Source organism: Abramis brama, assembly GCF_963993115.1.
Source record: "Abramis brama genome assembly, chromosome: 24".
Classification (NCBI taxonomy): domain Eukaryota; kingdom Metazoa; phylum Chordata; class Actinopteri; order Cypriniformes; family Leuciscidae; genus Abramis; species Abramis brama.
This window is the reverse complement of record NC_139986.1, coordinates 17940711-17953493: the sequence shown is the minus strand read 5'-3', so window position 1 is coordinate 17953493 and position 12783 is coordinate 17940711. Positions and strand designations below refer to the sequence as shown.

The window sequence follows — 12783 nt, the reverse complement described above, 5'->3', positions numbered from 1 at the left end:
AAGGTTTCATTAGTTGACTACATTAGTGAACTACTTTAGTTAACATGAACTTATAATGAACTGCACTTCTTCCCCATTTATTAATCTTAATTAATGTTAATTTCAAAATTAATACATTATTAAAATCAAAAGTTGTATTTGTTAACATTAGTTAATGCACTGTGAACTAACATGAACAAACAATGAACAGCTGGATTTGTATTAACTAATGTTAACAAAGATGAACAAATACAGTAACAAATGTATTGTTCATTGTTATAGTTCGTGTTAAATAATGTAGGCCTAGTTCACTAATGTTAACAAAGTAAACCTTATTGTAAAGTGTTACCGAAATATTATATGTAATATTATGTATTGTGCATGTTTTCAGGACACTCCCTGACATGCACAATACTACAGGAACAAAATATGGATATTTTTTCTTCAATCTTGCATATCATAAAACAAAAGTCTTCTCATCTCGACTCCTAGACCATTTACAAAATACCATAATTGGATTTGTCTAGATTTACAAACAGAGTCGATAACGTTAAATTAGATTACCATTGTTTGGACACTTGAATTCTAGGATATTAGTCTGAACGTTGGCAATTGTAGAGCACTTGTCTCAGTTATAGCTTGTAAATGTTACTGACTCACAGGTTGAAATATGTCAATGCAAGACTCAGAGTCAGACCCTCGCTGTCTCGTCCCCTCGGCACTGAAGTTGTAAAATTAAATTCAGAGGGTGTGCAGAATAGCTCAATTTCCCCTGAACCCTAGCAATGATTAAGTGTTCAATATGTACCAAAGTTTCATTTTCAGTGTGTGCCGTCTCACACTGTGGGATTATAATCTAATGTGGCATGAAAATAGGTCTTCAATTCAGCAATGTGATTCATTTTATGCCAGGGCAAATACGGCATGAAACTCGAAACCCATCTCTTTCCTACTGTTGACACATCCATGAATTAGAACCCCCTAAAATGCAGATTTGCCACAAAATCAATTTCTTTGTAGACAAAAGTTAAACTAAAGAATCATCATCCCACTGCAGATGAAATTATTCATGAAGGGAAAATGAATTTTTGTCAGGATTCATTTTGGACTGAAAAGGGTTGTTAGTTTAATAGGCATCTGTGAATGTCAGACGCTACAGTTGTGCCAGATCTGATTACATCAGTGTTGTTTCCTTCCAAAATGGCCAATAGCTTCTTTTTCATGTAGGGGAATATGAAGAGGAGTCTAGATCACCCCCCAAAAAATTATATAGGACCATGAAGATTTTATGCATTGTAATATTATTTTCAGATCAATTAAGCTCATTCTGCTCCACAATTCTCATTACTGTAATGTGAAATACACTCTCAGGAAAAGGAAGGTACAGAAGCTGTCATTGGGGTAGAACCCTTTCAAAAGGTAGGCTACACCTTTGTTTACCCTTTAAGTGTACATATTAGGTGTTGGGGGTAACGCATTACAAGTAGGCTAACACAAGTTACGTAATCAGATTACGTTTTTCAAATAACTGGTAGAGTAACGCATTGCTTTTAAATTTGGGCTACAACAAAACATCTGAGTTACTTTTTCAAATAAGTAACGCACTTTGTTTTCTCATTTATTGACTGACACCTCTCCTGTTTCCATGTTGAGAGAAATCATAAGTAAGTGCAGAGGCGTTGTGAGTGCGCTGCGTAAACATGATGCTTAGTGTAGCTCTAGACTAAATATAATCATGCATTTACTCATCTCACTTGCACAAAAACAGATTCAGTATTCCTCAAAATGAATAAAAACAGTGAAATACAACCACAGAGTATTTTGCTGACCTTGAATGGTCCGATTCAAACATACTAATAAGCTAGTATATGACTTTAGATAAACATCACATTTATGTTTCTTTTTATTTCTAGTAGGCAGGTTTGTTTGAGCTGCGCCCTCTACTGTACAGGCGTGAATTTGCATTTCCTTCAGCCTGATGCTTATTTATCTCACGTTACTTTTTAGGGAGTAGTTGCTAAATTACTTTTAAAAGGAACTTTCCCCAACACTGCATATTTCTTAAAATATTTTAGGTTTAGTCATTTTAGTTTCATTTTTAATGTGAAATTTGATTTTATTTAAAACATTTTTTGTAAATAATAGCAAAATAATAGTTTTACTGTAATTCTATAAAACAATGACTATTACAGTGATCATTATTTTAAAATACTGAGAGGTATTACTAGATGTGATGAGAGTTGGGGTGTGTTTAATTGTCCTGAAAATATGAAAATAAGGAGGAGGGGGTAAAATGATATGCGGACATTTCAGGTTGTCACTGTTAGAGGAACACGATTTCAAAAGGTCTTTCATGTTAATCAGAACGATTCGGTTATTAGAGCATGCAAGGTTACATAAAGCTCCCATCAATATCCCATGATACATCCACTTTATTGACAGAGTCAGACATCATATGGCACAGTTCTTTCTGCACAATACAGCTCAGCCTGTGAGTGACATGTCATGATCACTACTGCCTCTATCAGGCTCAGATCAGAAGCTTGTAGGTCTCCTAAACCATTATTCATAACTGTTTTATTGCCTTTCACTATACAACTGTTCATTAAACCCAGAACCACATGGCTTTTTGTGGTCAGTGAGGATGTATTTCCTTATATGATGGGATACACTTCACCTAGCAGGACAGAATCTTATAGCTATAACAGTTGCTGCTGCAAATAATTCTGCTCTGTCACAATAAACTCTACAGTATATTGATTTTAATGTTGTTTCCATTATTTTACCAGCTGCCTTAAAAGTGACATTCCATGCATTTGTATGGCTTGTTTCAAAATGAAGACTCATGTCATTTATTAAAGCATTAGTCTCCCATCTAGTGGTCATGATTCACCTCAGTGTAAATTCATCAACACAATTCAACAGATGCCAGTTGAACTTGCAGTGCAATAGGGCACACATCTGAGATTTATCTATTGAAGAACTGCGTCATGCACTTGTGAAGAACAGAACTTGATTTACTGATACTTACAAACCATACTAAGAAATGTTGTTTGCATCACAGCCTCCTACTGATAGCCTTACAGTAGTTGGGCCAAAATATGGCACTTTGGTATGATGTGATTCTGAATCTGCACACAATAACACATGGGTTAATATTAAATATAAGGACTTTGATCTCAAATATGCATTCCTCAGTGTCTATTTGGGGAACTCCATGTTATGTAGGCCTACTTGTGCAAGACTGACATGATTCATTTTTCCCCATAGTGTAAATGTTAATTATGTTCATTGTATTTTTTTTTATTTTTTTTTATGAGAACAGTGTGTTTTCTTTTCTTCTAACCCAGATTAATCTGGTGCAGTAGTGAACTGCTGTCTATTTGACCACTCACACTTTCAGCAATGTTCTTGAGTTAAGCAAACAGTTTTCCAAATAACCCATGTTAAAGGTTATTATCTGCTAACATTTTCCAGACATTATATTATTTTAATTATTCCCATTTTAGCCTTCATGAATCTTAACCGAGTGCATTAACAGTTTATATAATGACAATCTCGTGAGAAATATGTTGCGTGATTTTAAACATACTACTACCGATTTCTTTAGGGGCACTTTATTCTCATTTAAATATTTTTATCTAAATTTTTCTTGGTATTTTTTCTTTTGATGAAAATAAAGAACATTTCCTCCCTCTCTTTATCACCTGTTTCCAAAATATGCGACCTGTGGGCTTATAAATCAAAGTTACACCGCACATGCAGATTTGTATTTTCTGATTTCCCCCGTATGTTCCATCAGACTTTCCATAGAAAAGAGGAGGAACGTCCTTTCTCAATAAGCGCTCTTATTGGTTGGAGCGGCCACTGCCGTCATCACGCACCGTTGCCAAACAATGGGCAGGGAAAAGCCACGTTGACGAAGTCGACAGTAGTCTGCGTTATTTTTCATCCAGGAAACAGAAGGATTGTTTTTATTTTGAAGACAAAGAAGCGACTCTTTGAAAGAAGCGCTTGACAGCAGTCATGTCATCGCCGCCCAAAGAGAAAACCGAGACCAAAGCTGGACATCTCCCTGCTGGTAATGCATGCTATTGCTTAAGTTAGCTGTTGTTGTTTTTCTGCTGGGAGGATCATTCCGACAAATGTGTGCCTTTTTTATATATATAAAAAATGTGGTTTTCTTTGCATCTCTGTAGATTTTAGACATTGCATCAGATCTCTTAATGCTAATTAATTATATTGGGCCTTATTCGTTGGGATATAGCTTTGTCTTTGAAAAACAAAAAGTGAAAGGGATGCCAGTTCAATTTACCTTGTGCTCAGGGCCCTGACACTTCTAGTTTTTTTTTAAAGAAAAATTGATATTTCTACTATTCCCATTGCTCAGTGCAGTTTGTTTATTGTCCGAAAGGATAGTAACAGGCTTGACTATTTAAAGAGTTCAATTCTGGAAGTGGTATGTTATTTAGTTTAATAGTTTTTAATTTTAGGAATTGATATGGGGAGAGAATAAGAACAATATACAAAGTATATGTAATTTTTATTTGTGTATGTGTGTGTGTGTGTGTATGTGTATATATATATATATATATATATATATATATATATATATATATATATATATATATATATATATATAATTACAGGGCTGGGATGAGCCATAAAAGGCATCTGAAAAAAAAAGAATTTTTGCTGATGTGTCAAGCAAAATACCTATAATAACAGAGTAAAAGATGGTGTCAGCTTTTCATTGCTTACACATATGTTTATGAGGGATGTGAAAGGCATACTTTTCGTGGAGTGTCCCTAGTGCAGGGTTGAGCTGATAGGAAGTGCTTACACATTGCTTTCCACAAGTAGCCAGTCGTCTCTAACAGACAAATGTATGTTACGATCAACCACGTTTGTGACACATGGCATAGTTTTTTCCTCCACATATTTTTCCTTTCACGTGGCGTAAATGTGTGATTTCACATTGTGTTTCCCCTCGTCAGCGTATCTATCAGTGCGGTGTAAAGTACACAAGAAAATCAGATAACAACATGTGTGATGACTCTTAAAGTAGGCCAAGGGAAAACGCTTGCACACTAAATAGACGCTTGTGATTTATGTCATTTTATAACATTATATGATAAATGCAATGTAATAAATGCAGGGAAAAACTCTGAATTTGTTTTTGTTCAATTGTGGCAGTGAAAGTAGGAGGAGGCATGAGGATAGTTCAGAAGCACCAGTCTGCAAATGAAGTGCCAGAGAAGAAGAATGACAAAGACAGTGAAGAATATGAAACTGAGATGTAAGTATGCTGACTTTCACATTTCTGCAGTATGCATTCCAATTCCAGCTCACCATCTCTCTGCGCTGATTGGCTGTTTCTTCTATTGAAATACATGGTAGACTATATTTTCAGCTGCAGACTTGTCAGGAAAAAAAAGCTGCAGCTTTGTTTTTATTGATTAATTTTAGTGCTGAAGTATACACAAAGAGGTTCTATACCTATAAGTCTTGCTTGTAAGGCTTATACGTTTTCTCTCTTGTTGCCCAAGAGATAAAATAAATTTCAGTGTCATGCATCAATTCATGACACCTTAGTATCTGTGATCATGTTTACACATTCATTTTGTTGACTTGCAACCAGTTGACTTATTTCCAGCCATAACCAGCCTCTTATCAACTTTAAATTTATTAAAGTTAAACTTTAAACTCTCTGGAATACTTCATTCGGATTGGTTGATGGCTGAATTCTGCAGGTGGATATTTTGCATAATGACACTAAACTGTAGCGATGTCACTCACAACAGTTCTTCTCACATAATTAAATGAATTAAACTGAAATCAATATTGCATGTTTATTTATACATTTATCAGCACAGCAGCCATTGTACAGCCATAATGTACAGCCATTTTATTGTCATTGAAAATTATTTATATCCCCTTATAAATGAAATTCCTGTCTATTTCATGTAAAATTGTTAAAATAATAATAATATAGGTAAAATTTACTTCTAAGTAAGGCTGCATGATTTGTGTGTGTGTAGGGAGGGGGTGTGATTCCAATAAAAATTGCTTTTTAAAATGGATTTTTTTTAAAGCTCTGAACCAAGCTGCTGTGAGACACTGAAAACACTATATCATGAATGGCTCACATGTAAAAAAAAAAAAAAAAACTAAAAAAAACGGTGCTGTGCTTCATTCTGAAACAAAAATGTATTGCATATTTTTATTTAATTAAATCGCATACATTCCAATTTAATAATCACACTAAGGCATATTGTGATTTTGGTTTTATTGTGATTAATGTAGCCCTAATTACATAATAAAATTCTTACTAGACCTTAGTAACTCATTTAAAAGGTCATAGAGTCTTGGCTTGACATTGAGTCCAAGTTGAAAAACATTTGATCAGTGACACAGGTGTGCAATTCCCATTTGACTGCTGGCACATGGAGAGGATTCTGCTGAAACAAATGTTTTTCTTAGCTTAAACTCAATCAGCTCTGCGTTGGTTAAGCGGCCCACACTAAACCAGAATATTTAATGATGATTAAGTCACTGTTAATGCCCATCTGTCTCTTGATGAGTAAGAGTGAAGGTGAATATAGCAGCACGCTGTCGTCTTTTACACAACTTTCTGAATTGGTGAGCACGTGACAATCATTCTTAGTTGCAAACTGAGCGTAACAATCTTCTCGGGTGTGTCAGTAAGGAAGATGAGGCAACAGCCGGATATCACACATTGTTTTCTTCATTGTGTGTTTAAGTTAAATAGCTTGCATTGAGTTATCTGCTTGTTGTTGGGTAACTGTCTTGCTGCTAGTTGTGCAAGTGCACATGTGCAGTGCAAAGGTTTTACAGTCCTCAGATTTCTTTTGTGCTTGTGTTGTGTTGTAGCTGACCTGTTTTCAGCGCTACTGAGGTGTGTCCACAGGGTTTGGCTGCTGATTCGGATAGGCTTTCTGGCTTTGTCCCCTCCACCCCGGTACCTGATGACTGATCGGCCTCCCTGTTACAGCAAGCGAGCCCTTATCAGCTCACTCAACCTGCTGCAGGAAATCCTACGAGGTGTTTCATTCCTGAAGCTGCTTTTAATATCTCTTTGGCATACCTTTGGAAACATGGCAGCCGTTTGCATTTAAGAGAAGAGGTTAAAATGTGGTTTCAGTGCCCAAGAAACGCACTGTGATGTTAGAATGTGATCCCTGCACCCACGCTATTTAGGTTTGGCATTTTCCCACGACGCTGGCAAGCCGAGGGGAAACTCGCCATTTTCCTGTGTAGTCTCTTTGTGTTCAGATGTTTTACAAAGCTTGTTTTAGCTGTTGACACCAGTGAGATTTCTTGGATGGTTGGTTAGTATCATTTCTGAGAAACGCTGCTGATTTTTTAAATCAACCCAAATAAACATACAAATCCCTTCATTTCTCCACAGTCAAAATGCATGAAAATGCAACGCAATAGTGGATGAATCTTTATCATAGCTGTAGCGAAGCAAAATAATGCTTTTCAAAAAATCAAGCGAATATTACAAACAATAAGGAAGAACAAAAAATCAACATACAGTACACAAGCAAGAATTTGTTGTTAGTCACCAGCAGCACACCAGCTCCAGACAAAAAATGACACTCAAAACTGTCCTGTTACTATAGCTAACATTACAACAACAGCGTATCTTGGTCCTGTGAAACAGCAGTCAACGTATGGAGCATATAATGCTAGTGAATGGGTGCTACTTTTTTTTTTTTTTTCAGTGCTTATTTTTCACTGCATGTATTTAGTATATCCTGACAATAGTTTTTTAACACCAAAAGAGGGTTTGCGCTGAGTGACGCAAGCTGTTGGTAAATCTGGGTGTAAATGTGATCATGCATTTACTCATCTCACTTCCACAAAATAGATTCAGTTTTCCTCAAAATGAATAAAAACTGTGACGTAAACTCAGAATATTATGCAAACCTGCAATAATTAAATATGTTAAATAACTTAAATATACTTTATGTATTTAATCTCAATTTATTAACCAATGTCTTTGCTACTGACCTTCGATGATCCAGTTCAACAATACTAAGCAAAATTGTCTTTAGATAAATGTTATATTTGTTTCATTTTTTGTTTTTATTGCTGAAGACATAGATATCATATATAAACGCTAGATGTCTCGTGCGCGCTGCTGGCCAATGGAGGTCGACGTCCGCACGTGGCGGCCATCTTGCCACAGTGTGCTCGCTCACTCGTTTAATGGTGCATGTACTTTTAAATAACCATAACTTGCTCAATTTTCTACCAATTTTCAAACGGTTTGGTTTGTTATAAACGTCAGAGATGTAGTTATGACACTGCATACATATGAATAATTATAACATGCATGTTAGAGCCCGACCGATAAAGGATTTTTAAGGCCGATACCGATACAAATATTTGGTGATTTAAAAATCCGATATATCGGCCGATATATATATATATATATATATATATATTTTTTTTTTTTTTTTTTTAATCCAGAAACGCGTAACAAAACATGAACAGATTTCCCTAACATTAGTTATTTGTAGTTATTTAAGAGTCCTTAGCCTTACTAAAATAATATGATAATGCAGTTTAAAAATAAACTTTTTTTTTTTTTAAATTAACTTTGTCACAACAGAACAGAATATATTAAAGTTCTGATAAATATAATGTATATTAAAAATACAAACTTAAGATATGAAACTTAAAGTCCTTTGAACAAAAAAAAATCAACTATTATTATTAATATTGACAGTAATAATTAAAAAAAAAAATCAATGATGATGATATTATTATTATCATCATCATCATTTGTATTATTATTAAACAAGACAAAGGTCACTCCTAATTCTATCCATCTATTCCATCAAGCTACAACAAACCATTTTCAGTCATCATTTGCTGCCTGCCTTCTAAAATCTACTACTTAGTGATGCACTAAATATAGGGTGACCATATTCCAGGACATGTCCGGCCGGGATTTCGAGATCGCCCAAAATATCCGGGATACGGCTTTTGCTTTCTCGTCGCCATATTCATTTTGTTTACATGCACACCTTTTGATTCAGTAGGACTGAATTAATTCCGATTGGTGAATCTGAATGTAGTGTTTACATGAACGTTAAACAAGTGATCGGTTGATGTGCGTTTTAGCATTGCTAAGAAAATTCCTGTATTTTCGTCTTGATCGGGATCCGTGTGAAGCAGAATGCATGACCTGCAAAGCTGGCACGTACGTGTCAGTGTCAAATAATGTAATAATGTAAACATAATGAATGGTGACTGTAGAAAGCAAAAGCCGAATCCCGGGCATTTTGGGCGATCTCGAAATCCTGGCCAGACATGTCCTGGTTAAACAGAATACATTATGTGACTCGTTAATGCTGCGGCTAAACGAAGTCAGCAACGCACACTTGGATTTCACACACGTGTAAAAGAAAAGCTAACTTTTATGCACAGGCTATGTTTGATACTTTTTCTCTCTGTCTAAATGTTCACTCCTCGCGTGCCTAACTTACGTTTTACAATGCAGGGACTGGAACTACAGATATGCTAGTTATAAATACAGTAATCATTACTTTATTTAGGCAGAATAAGTTTGTTGTGATTTCCAAGCTCATTGATGTTAGCAGTCTTCCTTGTAGAGTGCCCTCTGGTGGACAAACTATGCAGCGCCAACACTTTTTCATAACATGGTTGCAGGGTGTTTCGTCCACTTTTATTTTATTTTTTAAATATTCATTTATCGGCCATTATAAATGCCGATACCTATAGTTTGGAAAATGCCTAATATCGGCCGATAATATCGGCCCGCCGATATATCGGTCGGGCTCTAATACATGTTCAAGCATTCGGAATTATAGCCACGTTAATAACGTTTGTAAGAAACCAAACCGTTTGTAAATCCGTCAAGATTTCAGTGAGATAAGAGGATTTGTGTGCATGCTGATCACTCACCTTAATTCACAGCTTCACTGTGACAAGATGGCCGAACGGTGATGCCGGAAGTGACTGCGCCATAAGACATCTAGCGTTTATATCTATGGCTAAAGAGTGTTGAACTTTCTTCTTCCTCACTCCAGAATGGCAGCACAGCTGATAGGTTTCTTTGAGCTGCGCCCTCTACTGTACAGGCGAGAATTTCCTTCAGCCTGAGGCTTATTTAGTTCACTTTTGACCCTGTCCCAAATGGCACCCTAAGCACTCGTGGTCTTCCTACGAGTCCGCACTTTTGTGACATAATGCCGCTTTGACTGTCGGGAAGAAGTCTGCTGCGGAGTCCAAACAAAACAACCAAGCCCAGCCCAGGTGATGAAAAGTAATGCAACACATTACTTTCCATAAAAAGTAACGCAATTAGTTATTTTTAGGGAGTAACGTAATTTGTAATGTATTACCTTTAAAAGTAACTTTCTCCAACACTATAAATGACTGTGTCCTGCTAAACAAGTAAGTAAGTAATTAATAAGGCGTTTGCAAAAAGACTTGTTATATTGTGGTTTTGTCTATTGATTATTACTATTTCACTCATTTTGGTGTTGCAATAGTAAATGTATAATTTCGAGTCAGAGGACATAAACGTCTTCGAGTTATTATTAATGTTAATATTAAAGACCACCAGAAAAGCAAAATTATCTTCGAAGTGATATAGATAATAAAATTACATTTGCAAACCAAGGAGACATTTGATCCATCTGATCCACCATGTTACTTTTAGCCCTCAATGCATGTAGATAGCTAAACATATTAATACATCAGCAAAAGTGAGTCATTATACTGACTGCTGAATAGTGTGTCTGCCATCAAACGTGTCTGACAAGCATTTAGTGAGTCCAAAGAAAAATCATTTGCCAAAATAATGTGCCAGACATGGACAAAATGCGAGACAATAGTTGCAAAAAGACAACAACAGGGAGAGAGTGAAACAAAATCCTTTATAATACATCCTCAGAAAGTGTTGTGGAATTGAATTAAGACCTCTGTGACCCTGTCTCGACTGAGTTTACTTGCAGAAAGCTGGACTGTTGTATGAGGCCAATGCACAAGACCTGTATAAGGAACCAAAACTGAACAATAGACAGAAGTAATATGCCTGAGTCTTACACTGTTTCTTGCTGAAAACTAAGGGGTTTCCTCTGCAAACATTATTCCTTTACAAATACTTCCCATACATGCCTATAAGCACATTTACAAATGTTTTCAGTGAGCTCAGGTTGGAGTCTAATGCCTTCCATGGCCACGGATCATTGGATCTTTATGGGCAACTCTGGACAACTTCCATCTCAGAATTGAATTTCAGAATGATTGAAGTGTTCCTTCCCTGTATTTCATTTTTTATTATAGATATTAATACTTGTTTAAGTGTGTCCAGTAGCTGAATGTGCCAGATACACTTTCCCATGTCTTGCTCTGTCTCTCACCCACTTCGCTGTGCTAGCAGAGAGATGGCCTGTAAGCAGGTGGCTTCTGATGAAAAAATTGCACATTTGTCACAGCAAGTCAAGTGGCACTGTCTGGGGACCACCTGTCAAATGTAATTTGGTCTTCTTAGATGGATCAGAGGCTCAAACGGAATGGCTCTGAGCTGCTAATGTGATGTGCTATGCTGGTGAGCTCGCTCTTAGACGTGTACGCCTGTTCATGATGCAGGAAACTCCACCGTCTTCCCCAAGTTCAACTTACTGTCTCACTATAGTACTCTGCTAGGTGGCTGCTCTGATGACTGAGGCTGATTTGTTTAGGATAGAAGACACAAGGGTGATTTCACTAAACCGTCGCAATACTTTTATATTAACAGCCCTTAAAACCCTCAACCTGCCTATATCTGCTACAGGATTTATGTATGACTAAATAAATTAAATTAATAAATTACCGTTGCCATATTCAATAACATGCTAAAACTATTCCCGAGTATAAATATAAAGTATAATTCAATCATGATAACTCTCGGGAATAGTTTTAGCATGTTATTGAATATGGCAACGGTAATGTATTTAATCTTGGTGGACTAGATCTGCTTTGCTGCTGCTGTTGATTATTGCTGCTGCTAATAGATTAGATACACAGATACACTGCTGTGAGCATGTAAGATAAGTAGTCATACATAAATCCTGTAGCAGATATAGGCAGGTGGATGGTTTTTAAGGGCTGTTTACGACACCGTTTTCAACTAAAACGTAAAACTTATGCGTTTTGGCCGTTCATTTACACGACAACGGCGTTTTAGGTGCCTGAAAACACAAACTTTTGAAAACGGGTTTTTATAGTGGAAGTTTTTGAAAACTGTCTGTCTCTGTGTAAACAACAAAAATGCAAATCTCTGAAGGCGATGACGTCGTGTTCAGTCTATAGTGTTTCATCGCCATCTAATGGCCTGGCAGCAGAATACAGGGTTTTTAGTCGTTTTCGCGCATCCGTGTGAATGGGGATCGTTTTGACTTTGCGGAAAACTCCAAGGAAAAACTTCTCTGTTTTAAGCATATCGTTGTCGTGTAAACGTACCCTTCGAGTAACTCTGATAGTGTGCTGTAGGACTAAACGGACTATTTAAATGTTGAGCAAGCAATCTCATTGGCTGCAGGATCAGCAGCGGCCAATCAGCTTGTGCCATGCTGTAATGATGTGATTGCTTGCAGATTGCATGTAAGGTAGACTGCGCCCTCTAGAGTTTCATGACTGAACTAGATATTAATACAACTGTATAATAGGACTATAATAATACTTTCATAATAAAAGTATCCCAAGCTTTTGAACAGTAGTGTAATATAATAATCAATAATTATAAATATTAAAATACAT

General features: G+C 36.3%; 1 protein-coding gene across 1 annotated transcript in view; it reads left to right on the top strand.

The window, feature by feature from the left end:
- The first annotated feature begins 3850 nt into the window (after positions 1 to 3850).
- dap (death-associated protein) overlaps positions 3851 to 12783 on the top strand; it is a 17680-nt gene continuing 8747 nt past the window's right edge. The window contains exons 1-2 of the mRNA XM_084102179.1: positions 3851 to 4060; positions 5176 to 5278. Of these exons, the coding sequence (XP_083958305.1) occupies positions 4006 to 4060; positions 5176 to 5278 (158 nt within the window). The 5' untranslated portion in view covers positions 3851 to 4005. The remainder of the gene's footprint in view (positions 4061 to 5175; positions 5279 to 12783) is intronic.